The sequence below is a fragment of the Tachypleus tridentatus genome, chromosome 13 (assembly GCF_004210375.1).
Source record: "Tachypleus tridentatus isolate NWPU-2018 chromosome 13, ASM421037v1, whole genome shotgun sequence".
NCBI lineage: Eukaryota > Metazoa > Arthropoda > Merostomata > Xiphosura > Limulidae > Tachypleus > Tachypleus tridentatus.
In genome coordinates, this window is record NC_134837.1 from 177,415,332 (window position 1) to 177,429,154 (window position 13,823).

General features: G+C 35.2%; 1 protein-coding gene across 1 annotated transcript in view; it reads right to left on the reverse strand.

Moving 5' to 3' along the window:
* LOC143238719 (U2 snRNP-associated SURP motif-containing protein) overlaps positions 1–10,773 on the reverse strand; it is a 93,655-nt gene extending 82,882 nt beyond the window's left edge. The window contains exon 1 of the mRNA XM_076479194.1: positions 10,543–10,773. Within this exon, the coding sequence (XP_076335309.1) occupies positions 10,543–10,554 (12 nt within the window). The 5' untranslated portion in view covers positions 10,555–10,773. The remainder of the gene's footprint in view (positions 1–10,542) is intronic.
* Between the last annotated feature and the right edge of the window lie 3,050 nt (positions 10,774–13,823).

The window sequence follows — 13,823 nt, forward strand, 5'->3', positions numbered from 1 at the left end:
CATAAAATACTTAAATCATCAGTACGAAATATAATGGATTAATTAAATGCCGAAAGATAATTTGCTCAAATTTTTTTTGTTTTCAGCTATTTTTCTACAGAAAATAAAATACGAAAGTGGCCAATATGAAATATAATCAGCAATTAAATACCAGAAAATAACTGGCTTGCATTTTTTGTGATTCAATAAACCTTATATTCAAAACTAAATTACATCAGTAATCATCATGAATGATCATTTGTACTGTTATTTTGGTAGTCACACACACTTTTTGCAATGTTACTTTGTCACCAATGATCTTCTACTGCCTGCAAATAATGACTGACAGCTAAGGCATTTATGTCAAAACAGTTATGCATTTTCTGAAAGATCCAACAACTGACAAAAGTAAAGTTGCACCTAAGAAAAATTACAAAGATTATGAAAAGAATCGGCATCCAAAGAAGACTTTTTAGGCACAGATCTATTCATACACCAAACCCATTTAGTGATCTATATCTAATCTTATCTTGCCAACATAAAACGAAAGTATTAGTAGTTTGAATAATTTCTTTAACCATTTTGCATTATATGCCCCTACATACTTAAAAATTCAAAAATAAAAGCTGATATTACTTTTCCCTGTTAGGCTTACTGTCATGGGAATTTCAGTGTACACTTAGCCAATGTTATCTTTTATAACTCCTTCACACTGGCTGGAAAGCTGAATTCCCTTGAAGTTGAAGATAATAACACAGAGAAGCTGTACTCCAAAGTCTGCAGAAGTATGCTGAACTATGCAAACAAAAAAAAATTACTTTTTTTCAATATGATGACCACTGCTTTCCATGATCATGTAAATCAAAGCACCATATGAAATACCAAAGGATACAGGATGCATCAAAGGCAAAACCAGGCTCAAGTAAGGCCAAAAAATGCTCTTGACTCAATTACAGCTGCTGAGAAGGAAAGAATCCTTTGATAACTAGCTCACCTCATGTTTTTGCACTAAATAATCATGCTTTTAAACACTTCATATGACTAATAGAACTCCAAACTAAAAAGGGTGCAGATATTAGTACAACTTGCATCAGTTACAATTAATGAGCTGTTTGCACTAAGCGAACTGCAGAAATGGCAAAGACTGAAGTAATTGAATAGTGTTTCTTGTTGCCTGCAATGTTGTAGACCAGGGGTGTGCAACAGGCGGCCCGCGGGCCACAACCCGGCCCGCCAAGCCATTTAGTGTGGCCCTAATTGTTGTAATCTAACCATGTGGCCTGATCTGTAATCCAACGCAAATGGAATATTTTTAAAAGCATCGATCCTACGGGATTCCCAGGCTTCGACTCGACAAACTTCTAAAATTATCTTTGCTAGAGAGGAGCAGGCCGAATTCGATTGGTCGGCCTCCTTAGGGCATGAATAGGTGACGTGCACTAGCACTATTGTCTACGACTCAACGTCATGTCCTGAACCTCGCCTTCGCCCCCTGGCGACAATTTTCCCTAACCTCTGCTGTCCGTCATTCATTATTGGTGAAAATTTTATTACCTTTTACAGTTACTACAAGAGATTGAAGGTAAATTGATTATTATTTAGCATATTGTTGTGACTTAAGTGAATTTATTAAAATTTTTGCTTTCAGATGCATCTGATTCTATGTACAGTGTGACCTCGTTATTCGCGGGGGTTACGTTCTTTACCCTCCCGCGAATAGCGAAAACCGCGAATATTGGACGCAGTTTTAAAACGTATATGTATGCGATTATATACTATATGAAATGCTTCCCAAACACTAATGATACTTATACTCATTGATGCAGTAATAATGTAGCAATATTGCATACTGTTATGTATTTCACTAAATTGTACCGTGCGTTACCGGGCTGTGCTTTGCCGTTTGCGTTGTTGGGGAAGCTGAGGCAGTCAGCCAATAGCAGTCCAATCTTGTTTGGTGAAGATGACAATTGATAAAACGGCTTGATTGAGTAAATACAACAGAAATCTCCTCGAAAAGCCCTTTCAATCTCTGTGACCTACAAAACGCAGTTCGCGCATAACCCGCGAATATGCGGGGCCGCGAATGGCGAACCGCGAATAGGCGAGGTCACACTGTATTTTGCTATTCTCAATTAATTTAAGTACCGGAAGGCTATGATCGGGATGCCAATTTAGAAACATGTGTTTCTGTCCATAAGAGGTTCCATGTGTAAATAAATTCTATGTTTTTTCTACTTTGCTATTTTCGTGAGAATAATTTTTGTTTTGATTTCAGGGCTAGTAAAATGTCAGCAGTTAAGAAACGAAAAATTGATGATGAGGGAAGGTTATTCAACAGTGAATGGTGCACAAAATATCTTGTTGTCCCACATAATCAAGGTGTTGTCTGCCTCGTCTGTCAAACTACAATTGCAGTCATGAAAGAGTACAATATTAAGCGACATTACGCAACTAAGCACTCCTCCCAGTTTGATGAAATTGTTGGTCAGGCACGAAAGGACAAAATTGAACATTTAAAAACATCCATTGAAAAGCAACAAGGTGTTTTTACCACTTTCAAGAAAAATTCAGAACTGGTGATAAAACTGAGTTTTAAGCTTTGTGAATGTATGGCAGAAAAGGGAAAGCCTTTCAGTGATGGAGAATTTATTAAAAATTGTTTAACAATATTCACAGAATATGCATGTCCAGAGAAAAAATATTTGGTGGAGCAAACTAGCCTTTCCGCTTTACTGTCTCACGCAGGACAAAAGATCTTTCAGAGGACATCAAAGAAACTTTGAAAGAGAGATTGAATTCGTGTGAAGCTTTCAGTCTGGCTTTGGATGAAAGCACTGATATCAATGACACATCCCAACTTGTCATTTTCATCAGAGCTGTTACTGCAGGCTTTGATGTTTTCAAGAGTTTTAGATATGGCAAGCCTTTCCTCCACAACCACAGGACAGGATATTTGTGAACAAGTGCTTGAGGTTGTAGAAAAGTTTGAACTGAATCCTTATAAATTATATGGTGTTACAACAGATGGTGCTCCTTCCATGACAGGTAGGACAAATGGATTCACCAAGAAATTTCTAACTGCAATTGGAGCACAAGACGTAGTTGTAAGCCATTGCATTATTCACCAAGAGAGCTTGTGCACCAAAGTTCTGGATTTTGCAGAAGTCATGAAAAATGTCGTCCAATGCGTAAATTATATTCGAACACGAGGATTAAATCATCGACAATTTAAAACTTTTTTAGATGAGCTGGACAGTGAGTATTCAGATGTTTTGTACTTCTCTGCTGCACGTTGGCTTAGTAGAGCTGCTACTTTGAAGAGATTCTGGAATCTGAGAGGAGATTAAGTTCTTCATGGAGAGCAAACGTCAGAATGTGGACTTCTTGAGCAATGAGAACTGGCTGAATGACTTAGCATTCCTCACAGACATTACACAGCATCTGTCTGATTTAAACTTAAAACTACAAGGGAAAAGTCAACTTGTGAATAAGTTGTTTGAGCATATTTGTGCTTTTGAGAAGAAATTGGAACTTTTCCAGGTTCAGTTGAGAAGAGCCATATTGACCCATTTTACATGTCTTGCAACCAGGAAACTGGAATTTCCTAATCTGGATTGCACCAAATATGGAACCAGTGTACAAAAGCTGCGTGATGAGTTTGCAAACAGATTTCCAGATTTCAGACAAACTGAAATTAGATTGAAATTGTTCGCTCAACCTTTGATTTGGCAGTGGAAGAGAGTCCTGATGATTGCCAAATGGAACTCATTGAACTGCAGGCTGACATGGACACTAAAAGGAAATTCTCTGAAAACAGTTTGCTAGACTTTACAAACTCTGTGTAATGCGTGAAAAGTTTCCCAATTTGTCCCGTCATGCACAAAGAATTGCCTCCCTTTTTGGTAGCACCTACTGCTGTGAGCAATTTTTCTCCAAAATGAAGCTCATCAAAACCAAATGTAGAAGTCAGCTGACTGATGAACATTTGACCAGTCAGTTAAGAGTGGCAACCACTTCTGTCAAAGCTGATATTGACAAGCTCTGCAAGGACTCTAAATTTCAAGTGTCGCACTAAAATGATCACTCATGCAAAAATATAAAATATTATTGCTTGCATTTTGAGAATTTTTTTAATTTATTGTGCATGTACACGAATAAGCTTGTTTTTTAAGTGGCCCCGCTTGATTGATGAAGTTGGTTATATGGCCCACCGACGAAAAATGTTGCACACCCCTGTTGTAGACCATCCAAATTCTGCAAATATTCTGATAGCAGCATTAGAAGCATTAAATTAACTGAATATTGCAAAGGAACATTGTTTTTCCCAACATGTTTTTGATTTTGCTGTGGATGGGGCTGCAGTCAACTTTGAGGCTAAGACAGAAATTCCAATTGAATTGAAACAAAAAGCAAGTTGGATCATACCAGTACATTATGGAGCTCATAGAATAGAAATAGTTATCAAAAGATGTAGCCAAAGAAGCAAAGCACTTAACAAATTTATACAAGATCCTCTTTTACTTGTACTATCACAACTTATCAGCAGCCAGGTCTGGGCTGATAAAATTAAGAAAGGTTAACAACACTAAAAAACAGGTTCACTTCAAAAGTAGGAGGCACACATTGTGTGCAACATACAAATATAGCAACAGAAAATCTACTCAAGGTGTAATAAGCATTGACTGCACATTTGAATACTACCTCCAATGATCAGAGTGAATATGTTGCCTCCAAAGGTAAAATGAGAGGTTTTCTGAAACATCTACAATAAAAAAAGATGTTTTTCCTACTATATTCATCTGATATTAGCCATCATCCTTAAGAGTTTTCTGAAATACTGCAGAGATAGGATTAAATCCAAGTGATATTTCCAAGGCCCTAAAATGTAACTCTAGAAGTGTTGCAAGAATGGTTTACTTGAAGACAACAAGCAAGAGAACTTCACATTTAGCTTGTGTCACAAGATGATTCAACTAATTTAGTTTACATAAGGACAACATCCTAAGTGCCTTGCTTTCTCATCTGGGAAAAGTGTAGAGACCTGAATGACCTACATATCTTGGCACTTTCAGTATGTACTATCAATACATAGCCACTGAACAACAAAGAGCTCTTGAAAAAATTTGATGATACTGAGATCTAGGTGCTCTTAGATCATTTTCAAGAATCACTCAATCTGTGAACATCCTCTACTCCAGATGCAGTTATGAATGAATGACCACCATAAAATCATTTGTTATTCAGTCTGTGGATCGTCAGACAAAGCGTACAAATCAATCACATGGTTGATAACAGCAGGAAATGTGAAGGTGGGCACAATAACTTTTTACATCCATTGATCTTAATACTCAGCCTACAAATACATGGTGCTGAAATACAGTGTGGATTCAGTTTATACAAACTAGTGGATACAGATTAGAGAAATGTGCTTCAACCACAGCATGTATCAGACTTCATGAGAACAAGGTTACATACAACAAGTGTAAATGAGTATGATCCTGAACCAGCCTTCCACTTATGGTGGTCAGCTGGCACAACTTCAAAACAGCTTTCAACAGCTCCATAAGAACCATGAAAGAAACAACAAAAGATCAGATGTATACAACTTTGAAGGGAAGAGGATGGCAACTTAGATGATACAGACAGTGAAATTGATGATGCAACAGCAGGAAAGCAAGGTAGATGAAGATATGACAGAACCTCAATGTAAAAAATTCAGTCTCAATAATTTTGATTGTAATGATTGTTAATTTCTGATAATTAAAACAAATAAGTACTTCAGTTTATTGTTTTCTTTGTTGATTCTATGAATAGTTTATTAGTCACACAATTACATGCTTCTCACAAAGTTTAAAACAAATATATGAAACTGAGAAAGTTGATTTCAGGTAATTTTCATTATGGTGAGTGTTATCTTTGGATAATTTTGATAATCTTTTGAGTTTATTGTTTTATACAATAGAAATAAAAAATTTTGTGAGCTACATAATTGGTTAGTTTGTTAAATTATATCATAAATTTAAATCAAATAATATGCCTCTTACAAAAAAAATTAAAACATGAATTATCATAAAAAACATGGGGTCCAGCAAATATTTTTTTTCAACTGCCCCCTGTCTAGAGGAATTTCTTCTTAATTTCATGCCCTGATTGGTGTTCTGGTTGATCAGTCTCTTAAACTATCCAAGGATTTTAGGTTGTATATACAGAAATACTGAATACAAGTTTAAAAGTTATAACTTCATTATGTTAATCAATGGTTAGGCCTCATTTGGAGCATTGTGCTCAGTCCTTACCTGAAGGACACTGAATTGTTGGAAAGGGTTCAGAAGAGGGTCACTACAATGTTACTTGGGATAAGAGTTATCGTACAGTGACAGATTAAGAATTATGAAACTGTTTTATTACAAAAAAAAACTTGAAGGGGATATGATTGATGTGTTTAAGATTGTTAACAGAAATTTTGATGGTGGAAATAGGACTATAGGACACAGCTAATAGTTTTATTTTTCTTGCATGGTGGTTGGCCTTTGGAATGAGTTCTCTTCAGATGTGGTAAATTTAAAGGAGTGTACAGAAGAGTTTGATAAACTGTAAAGGTCGGCTTTGATTTTTTTAGTTCAGTGGTTAGCTTGTAGTTACTTCTTGCAATAACTAACGAAATGTATGCATACTTCCAAGGTTTAATAGAGTTTATAAAACTGCAAAGTATAGATATATATGTCTACATCCATTTATTACATTTTTTGCATATCATTTCGTTATTACTTAGATAAAGCCACACAATTTACTATTGTGAAAGCTTATTTATGCTAATACCGAAATTTTGAATATCACACATACATTCATAATGACTGTTTTCACATTTGATGAACAGAAATTTTGTTCTATAGTTATTTGTAATTCCTATAGAATATATATAATAACTATATTTTGGCCTACAAGGTAGGGGAATCTTCCAATAACGTTTACTTGAGAGAAATCTTGGCCACCTTGGTTCTGCAAGCATCTCTCACAATAGTCATCTCAAGTCAAGCAAGTGCAGGTTAGGACATCTAATTTCCTACTCTGTACTATTATTCAGGATTGTATAGTACAACCTTTGAGTAGTTGAGAAATTACAGAATTTTCATAGATCCGGCAAAAACAAAACAAGAGCTAGGGTAAGCTCCTCTGCTATGTCCAAAGTACACTGAAATATATAAACGTTGCATTTTCTTTAAAAAGAAATTTTTTTTTTTAAATGCTATTTCAATAGGGATAAAGTTCCACTTTTGTAAGCCATTTATTTTGAAAAAATTATTTGTAGTTCAGAAAGCTTTTAATAAGGAGCCACACAAAAGATAGGATAAGAAAAGAGAGTAAGATAAGACAATGATAAGTTGGAATGAAGGGCAATTAGTTAAAAAAGACAAAAAAGTATTATTGGGGTTCTGTGAAACTTGGTCTTTGATACTTTTGGAGTGCACACAGTACCATTCATATCCTCTTGTTTTTATATTTACATTAATGATATTTATGGGGGAATAATTAGTAAGTCAGTAAAGTTTGCTGATGACATTGAACTTAAAGGGCATTAAAGTATAACAGAATAATTTAGATCAAATGGTTTGTTGGACAAACATCTGCCAAACTACCTTTTATTATATTATGTGGAAAATAATGCATTTGGGTTATAACAGTAGTTCCAAATTTGAATAACCCTAGGATGTCTTTTAATTTAAACTTTTTTTCCCCGAGTCCCCCAAACCTATTGACATTTTTGTGTTTTCAAAAAACAACAAAAAACTCCATTTGCATGAAAAGCTGTGTATTCCAAAATTAAATGTTTTACTGAATTTATTAAAAACATTTTTCATTCTATGAATCATATTTTTTAAAACATTTTGGACATGACTCACAGACATCTCCCTGAGTCCCCTCACAGATTGACTAGAATCACTAGATTCCAGTTTGAAAAATGTTGGATGAGACAAATATCTGGAAAATGCCCTTTAATTATATTAAGTGCAAGGTAATGCATTTGGATTAACATAATTTAGACCACACATTTAATATAGACAGGAATGCACTCTGCAGATTTTCTGAGAAAAAGGATATTGTCATGAAGTCAGTGAAGCCAGCTAGGCTGTGCACTATTGTTAGTAGCACAGTTAATGGAATTTTAAGGTGCATTTACTAATAAAGAGTGAAAACGAAGTTACTATATATATACAAATCATAAGTTAATTAAGCCTCAATTTGAATATTGCACAATTGTAAGCTTCATTAAGACCACTTCTGTCCTTCTGTTCTGAAAATGAAATAAGTTTAGAGATCTTTAGAAGATAACTGTTCCATCCTAGGAGCTTAAAATTAGTTGAAAGAAAGGAAATTCATTGGACAACAACTTTTGTTCTTTTGTGCTGTATTCTGAAGATAAAAGGAAGGGATACTAGCTTAAGAATTGGAAACACAGGAAAGCCTGCAGATAGGAAAGTTTAATTTTATTAATATGGTCATTGGCTTATGGAATAAGTTGCTATAAGTAGTAGTGTAAGCTAACATTTTTGAACAGTTTAATGTAGAAACTAATAATTTTGTGAAAAATAAATGCTGGACCCAAGATATTACTTTTTCTTAAAAACAACTGCGAAAACACAAACCTGAAGTATCAACATCAAATGTTGTCTGAAGGCTTTGTTATCTTAATACATTTAATCTGTAATGTCTATAGCTATGGCATATTTTAGCAGCATATACCATATTATCAGACAAATTACTCCACATATTTAAAACTGTAACACATGAGTAGTTTAAATAAATACAAATTGTCCAAATATAGTTATCTTACTTTACATCATTAAATGGGACTAAACTGTAGATCCAGCACATGCCAAGCATTTACCCTACCACCTAAGTTATGAGAGTTAAACTAGTTATTGATAGTAATGTACAATTGTTTTACAACATAAACAACCACCCAGATATAGGCTTCTAAAAGACATTTATTATCTATATTTAAGTCCTTATTTTCAATCGTATCATTCCACTGCTCACTACATTCCAGTCTCTTTAACTATTTAAGTATCCAGTTTCTCCTGCAATCCAGTTCAAATGCATCATGCAACCCTGTCATATACACACATAATTTGATTCATGAAACTGCATTTCCATTAGCAAGCTTTGGTCTTCATATATCATTATAACACATGGTATGTCTGGAACTGTTTGACTAGTAACTTCTATGCAGTAAATGTACTTAAAAGTTCAATGTGCTTTGTTTATAAATAATTAAAATATTGAAGTGGCCAATGTTTCTAGATTATTTTTTTAAAATGTTATTCTGAGACCACACACTGTCTCAAAATTAAGTACTCAAATACACTGGCCATCTCAATGTTTTAACTAAGAGCAGTAGCTATAAGACTATAGCTAGATTCTTTAAGCTAATTTTTTTTATGAATCAATAATTGAATTTTTTTATATTAATATTATAGTTTTCAAAAGTAAAAATTAAAACAAATTTTGTAAGAAAAACAAACTTGTGGTGAAAATATGAAATAAAACATGCCTCAGCAATAAACCAGTTTTAGGTAAAAAATCATAGTATATTATCTTTATTTTGCTGTCTCAGTTTCAAGATGCTATTTAAGAACCTTTAGAATATTCCCACACTTAGGAGATATTTTAATTATCCAGGGAGAACCTAAAATTAATTCACAAGTGACTCTATTGTCTTTTTTAAATAAAAAATTAAGATATTTAGGGGATCTCCACCATAATAATATGGCCACATTATGTGCACAAAATATATTGAACCTTTTTAATTTTTTCAACAAACCAAAGTAAGAAACTTTAGTTGCAGCAAAGAAAACAAGTATGTATAATTCAATGTAGTATCAATACTACAATGGTGAAATAAGCTTTCCTCTCTGTATGCCACAATTCCTAGTAGTAGTAACAGAAACTCAACCAGCTCACTCTACTAATCATGTGATTCTCACAGATAACAAAACTGGCTTTATAATTTGATATGATGGAGATATCAAAACACCTATTATACTGTTACTTTAAAAATACCATTAAACTTGTGGAATAAGCCTGCAACTTGACATCGGTAATGCACTGTCATTCATTAGCTTCCCATCTGAAAATATTGTTTCATTTCCTTCTCATCTTTAAGTAATTTTACTCCTAATATTTTTAACACTTAACGTTTCTCAGTTTGGGGTAGAAAAGTTTAGTTAGTTGAGAAAATTGAGACAGAACAGGAAAGTCTAAACTCATAGGTTTTTTAATAATTACATGTGCACCAGTTCTATGTTTCAACTCCCTCTCGTCTTTTCTACGAACTAGTCTTTAAATTAAAAGAAAAGTTAAACAACTTCAATACGTTATAGTATTCTGTACGATCCTACAGTTATTTATTTATAATCAAAACAAGTATTAGTAGTATTACTATTAAGCCTAACTTAATACTATTTTATGACACGGAAACAGCATAACCTTAAAACTTTAATTTAGTAGTCACTACTTAGAATAGTCTACACTTCCAACCAAAAAAGTAAATTAATTTACCTGAGTACTCATGATAATCCTATTGTTAGAAAACGTTAAGCATACAACTGCACTATATTTGCTAAGAATAGGCGCCTAACAATATCATACACCACTGTTGATTTTTTTCAATGCCTCTCACAACTACATTCGTTTATCACAAAACAAGAATTAGGCTTAACATCGCCTTTATTAAATATATATACCGAGTTCAGCCTACTAGTTCAACGATTGAAATACCAAAAATGATCTGAATATTTCCAATAATATAGTAAAAATATAGTAGGGGTATACATTTTAATAAATTTTATTACAAAAAATTAATAATAATATGAGTTGTGAAAATTGAAAATGTCATAGAAAGCAGTTTGATAAATTTGAATTTTTTTAAATGAATATAATATTAGATGTTCATCCTGTAAACTTGTTTGTTTGTTTGTTTGTTTGGGAATTTCGCACAAAGCTACACGAGAGCTATCTGTGCTAGCCGTCCCTAATTTAGCAGTGTAAGACTAGAGGGAAGGGATATAGTCATCACCACCCACCGCCAACTCTTGGGCTACTCTTTTACCAACGAATAGTGGGATTGACCGTCACATTATAACGCCCCCACGGCTGGGAGGGCGAGCATGTTTGGCGCGACCGGGATGCGAACCTGCGACCCTCAGATTACGAGTCGCACGTCTTAACACGCTTGGCCATGCCGGGTCACCTGTAAACTAGTATGAACAATGTTACCCAACTAAACCAATTTATATATCTTATAAAATTCCCCGTTAGTACAGCGATAAGTCTACCACACTAAACTCCGGCGTTCGATTCCCCTTGGTGGACTCAGCAGCCAGCCTGAGGTGGTTTTGCAATATGAAAACAAACACACACACATATATCTTCTAACACTGTTTTTATAGTTATGTTGAAGCAAGTAGTAAATTATTATTACGTAAATAATTTTGCTTCATATAATACTAGTTTAGCCAATATGCCGGTAACATTTTTGTAGTTTACTAATTTAAGTTTGCTTCTAATGAAGAACATTGCCACGCAAAGAACTACTTACACTATGCTCATCGCAGGGATCGAGCTCCGATTCTTAGCGTTAAAAGCTAAAACATCTCATACGTATTGTTTGTTGAAATTGCACAAAGTTACTCGAACCATAAGTGTGATAGCTATCTCTAATTTTGAAGTGATAGACTAGAGAGAAGGCAACTAGTCAACACCAGTCAACTCCAACTCTTTTACTACTCTTTACGTACGAAAGGCCCGGCATGGTCAGGTAGTTAAGGCACTCGACTCCTAATCTGAGGGTCGCGGATTCGAATCTCCGACACCAAACATACTCGCCCTTTCAGTCGTGAGAGCGTCATAATGTACGGTCAATCCTACTATTCGTTGGTAAAAGAATAGTCAAAGAGTTGGCGGTAGGTGGTGATGACTAACTACCTTCCCTCTGGTCTTTCATTGCTAAATTAGGGCGGGCAAGCGCAGATAGCCCTCGTGTAGCTTTGCGCGAAATTCAAAACAACCGAACGACATTTCTTTTTAAATTGTTTCATCTGGGTTTTAATCATAGGACTCATGAAATCGCTGGATAAGCCAAATCGTAAAAGCTACCTCAAAACAAAATATATTAAAACAGCGGTTGAGTACCCGTGTAAAACGTGTTTACAGCCAAGCAAATTAGGTTAACAACTCGATTACTGCAATATTGATTAACACCAAAGAAAAAACAGCAACTACTATAAACTATAAAGGTGATATGTGGATAGGTAGATTGTTGTTAAGCACAAGCAACACAATGCTCTACTCACCACTTGTATCGAGGCCCAAGTGTTAGTGTCGTGAGGTCGCAGACTTAACCACCAAGCCACTGTGGATGTTATAAAAATGGTAAATGACTATGTTTACCAGATTTCCGAACCGAACAACTAGAACATGTGGATTGTTTGTTTGCTTGCTTTTTTTCAATTTTGCGCGAAGCTACATGGGGCTATCTGCGCTAGCCGTCCCTAATTTAGCAATATAAGACTAGAGAAAAGACAGCTAGTCATCACCACCCATCGCCAACTCTTGAGTTACTCTTTTAACACCGAACAGTGGGATTGATCGTAACATTATTAAACCCCTACAGCTAAATGGACGAGCATGTTTGGTGTGACGGGGATTCGAACTCGGATTACGAATCGAGCGTCTTAACCACCTGGCCATGCGGGCCCGAAGACATGTGGGATCGTACTGTAACAGCTACGAAACAGTTTCAATTACAATGACATTATCTTTACCATTTACTAAATAAACTGATGCTTATTCCACCATGTTTTAAAAACACAGAGAGAAAAATGTCTTGAAGGCTTATTCAGTTAAAAAAATTGGTAAACAAAATAAAAAAAGTGCCTAAATTGTTTGTAACTTGTTCAAAGGAAAAAAAAAAAGTTTCGTTTTTCTTCTCGAGCTAGATAGGCCTTCAAATTTCAATTTTTTCGTTCCTCCAGCTGTACGTCTGCGGTCTTACAACGCTAGAAACTGATTTTTTGATACCCTTGGTGGACAGAGTACAAATAGCTGATTGTGTTGCTTTGTGCTTAATTACAAACAACAAAAGTTCTTGGACCAGCCATCGCCGGGTAGTTAAGGCACTCGACTTGTGATCCGAGGATCACGGGTTCGAATTCCGGTCGCACCAAACATGCTCGCTCTTTCAGCCCTGAGGGCGTCATAATGTTACGGTTAATCCCACTATTCGTTGGCAAAATAATAGCCCAAGAGTTGGCGGTAGGTGGTGATGACTAGCTGCCTCCCTTCTAGTCTTACACTGCTAAATTAGGGACGGCTAGCGCAGATAGCCCTCGTGTGTCTTTGTGCGAAATTCAAAAACAAACAAACAACAGTTCTTGCGGTCAGCCAGTGAGAGGTTAGGTTAATAAAACGTAATAAATATGGATTGAACTCTATGCTCTGTGAACTGCATTTGTCAAATGATTCATTAAGTAAAATATAAAAGCTGTGTATAATGGCAAACCATATATGTCAAACTGATATTGAGGAGCAGAGACGTTCGGATAATTTAATATATGTACTGTTTCTGGTGGGAACAAAAACGAAAGAGCTAAAACGTTGCACGATCCCTGTTTTAATTACACGTCTGGGAACACCATAGGAAAAAGAGAAAAAATGAAAACGTTAAATTGAGATGTGCAGTACAAGCTCATATTTAATCAACAAGTCTGTATAAATTTTGTGTATTTGTTAGCTGATCGACCTGTAATGAATCTTCGTCCTGTAGGCCACCCCAGGATCTG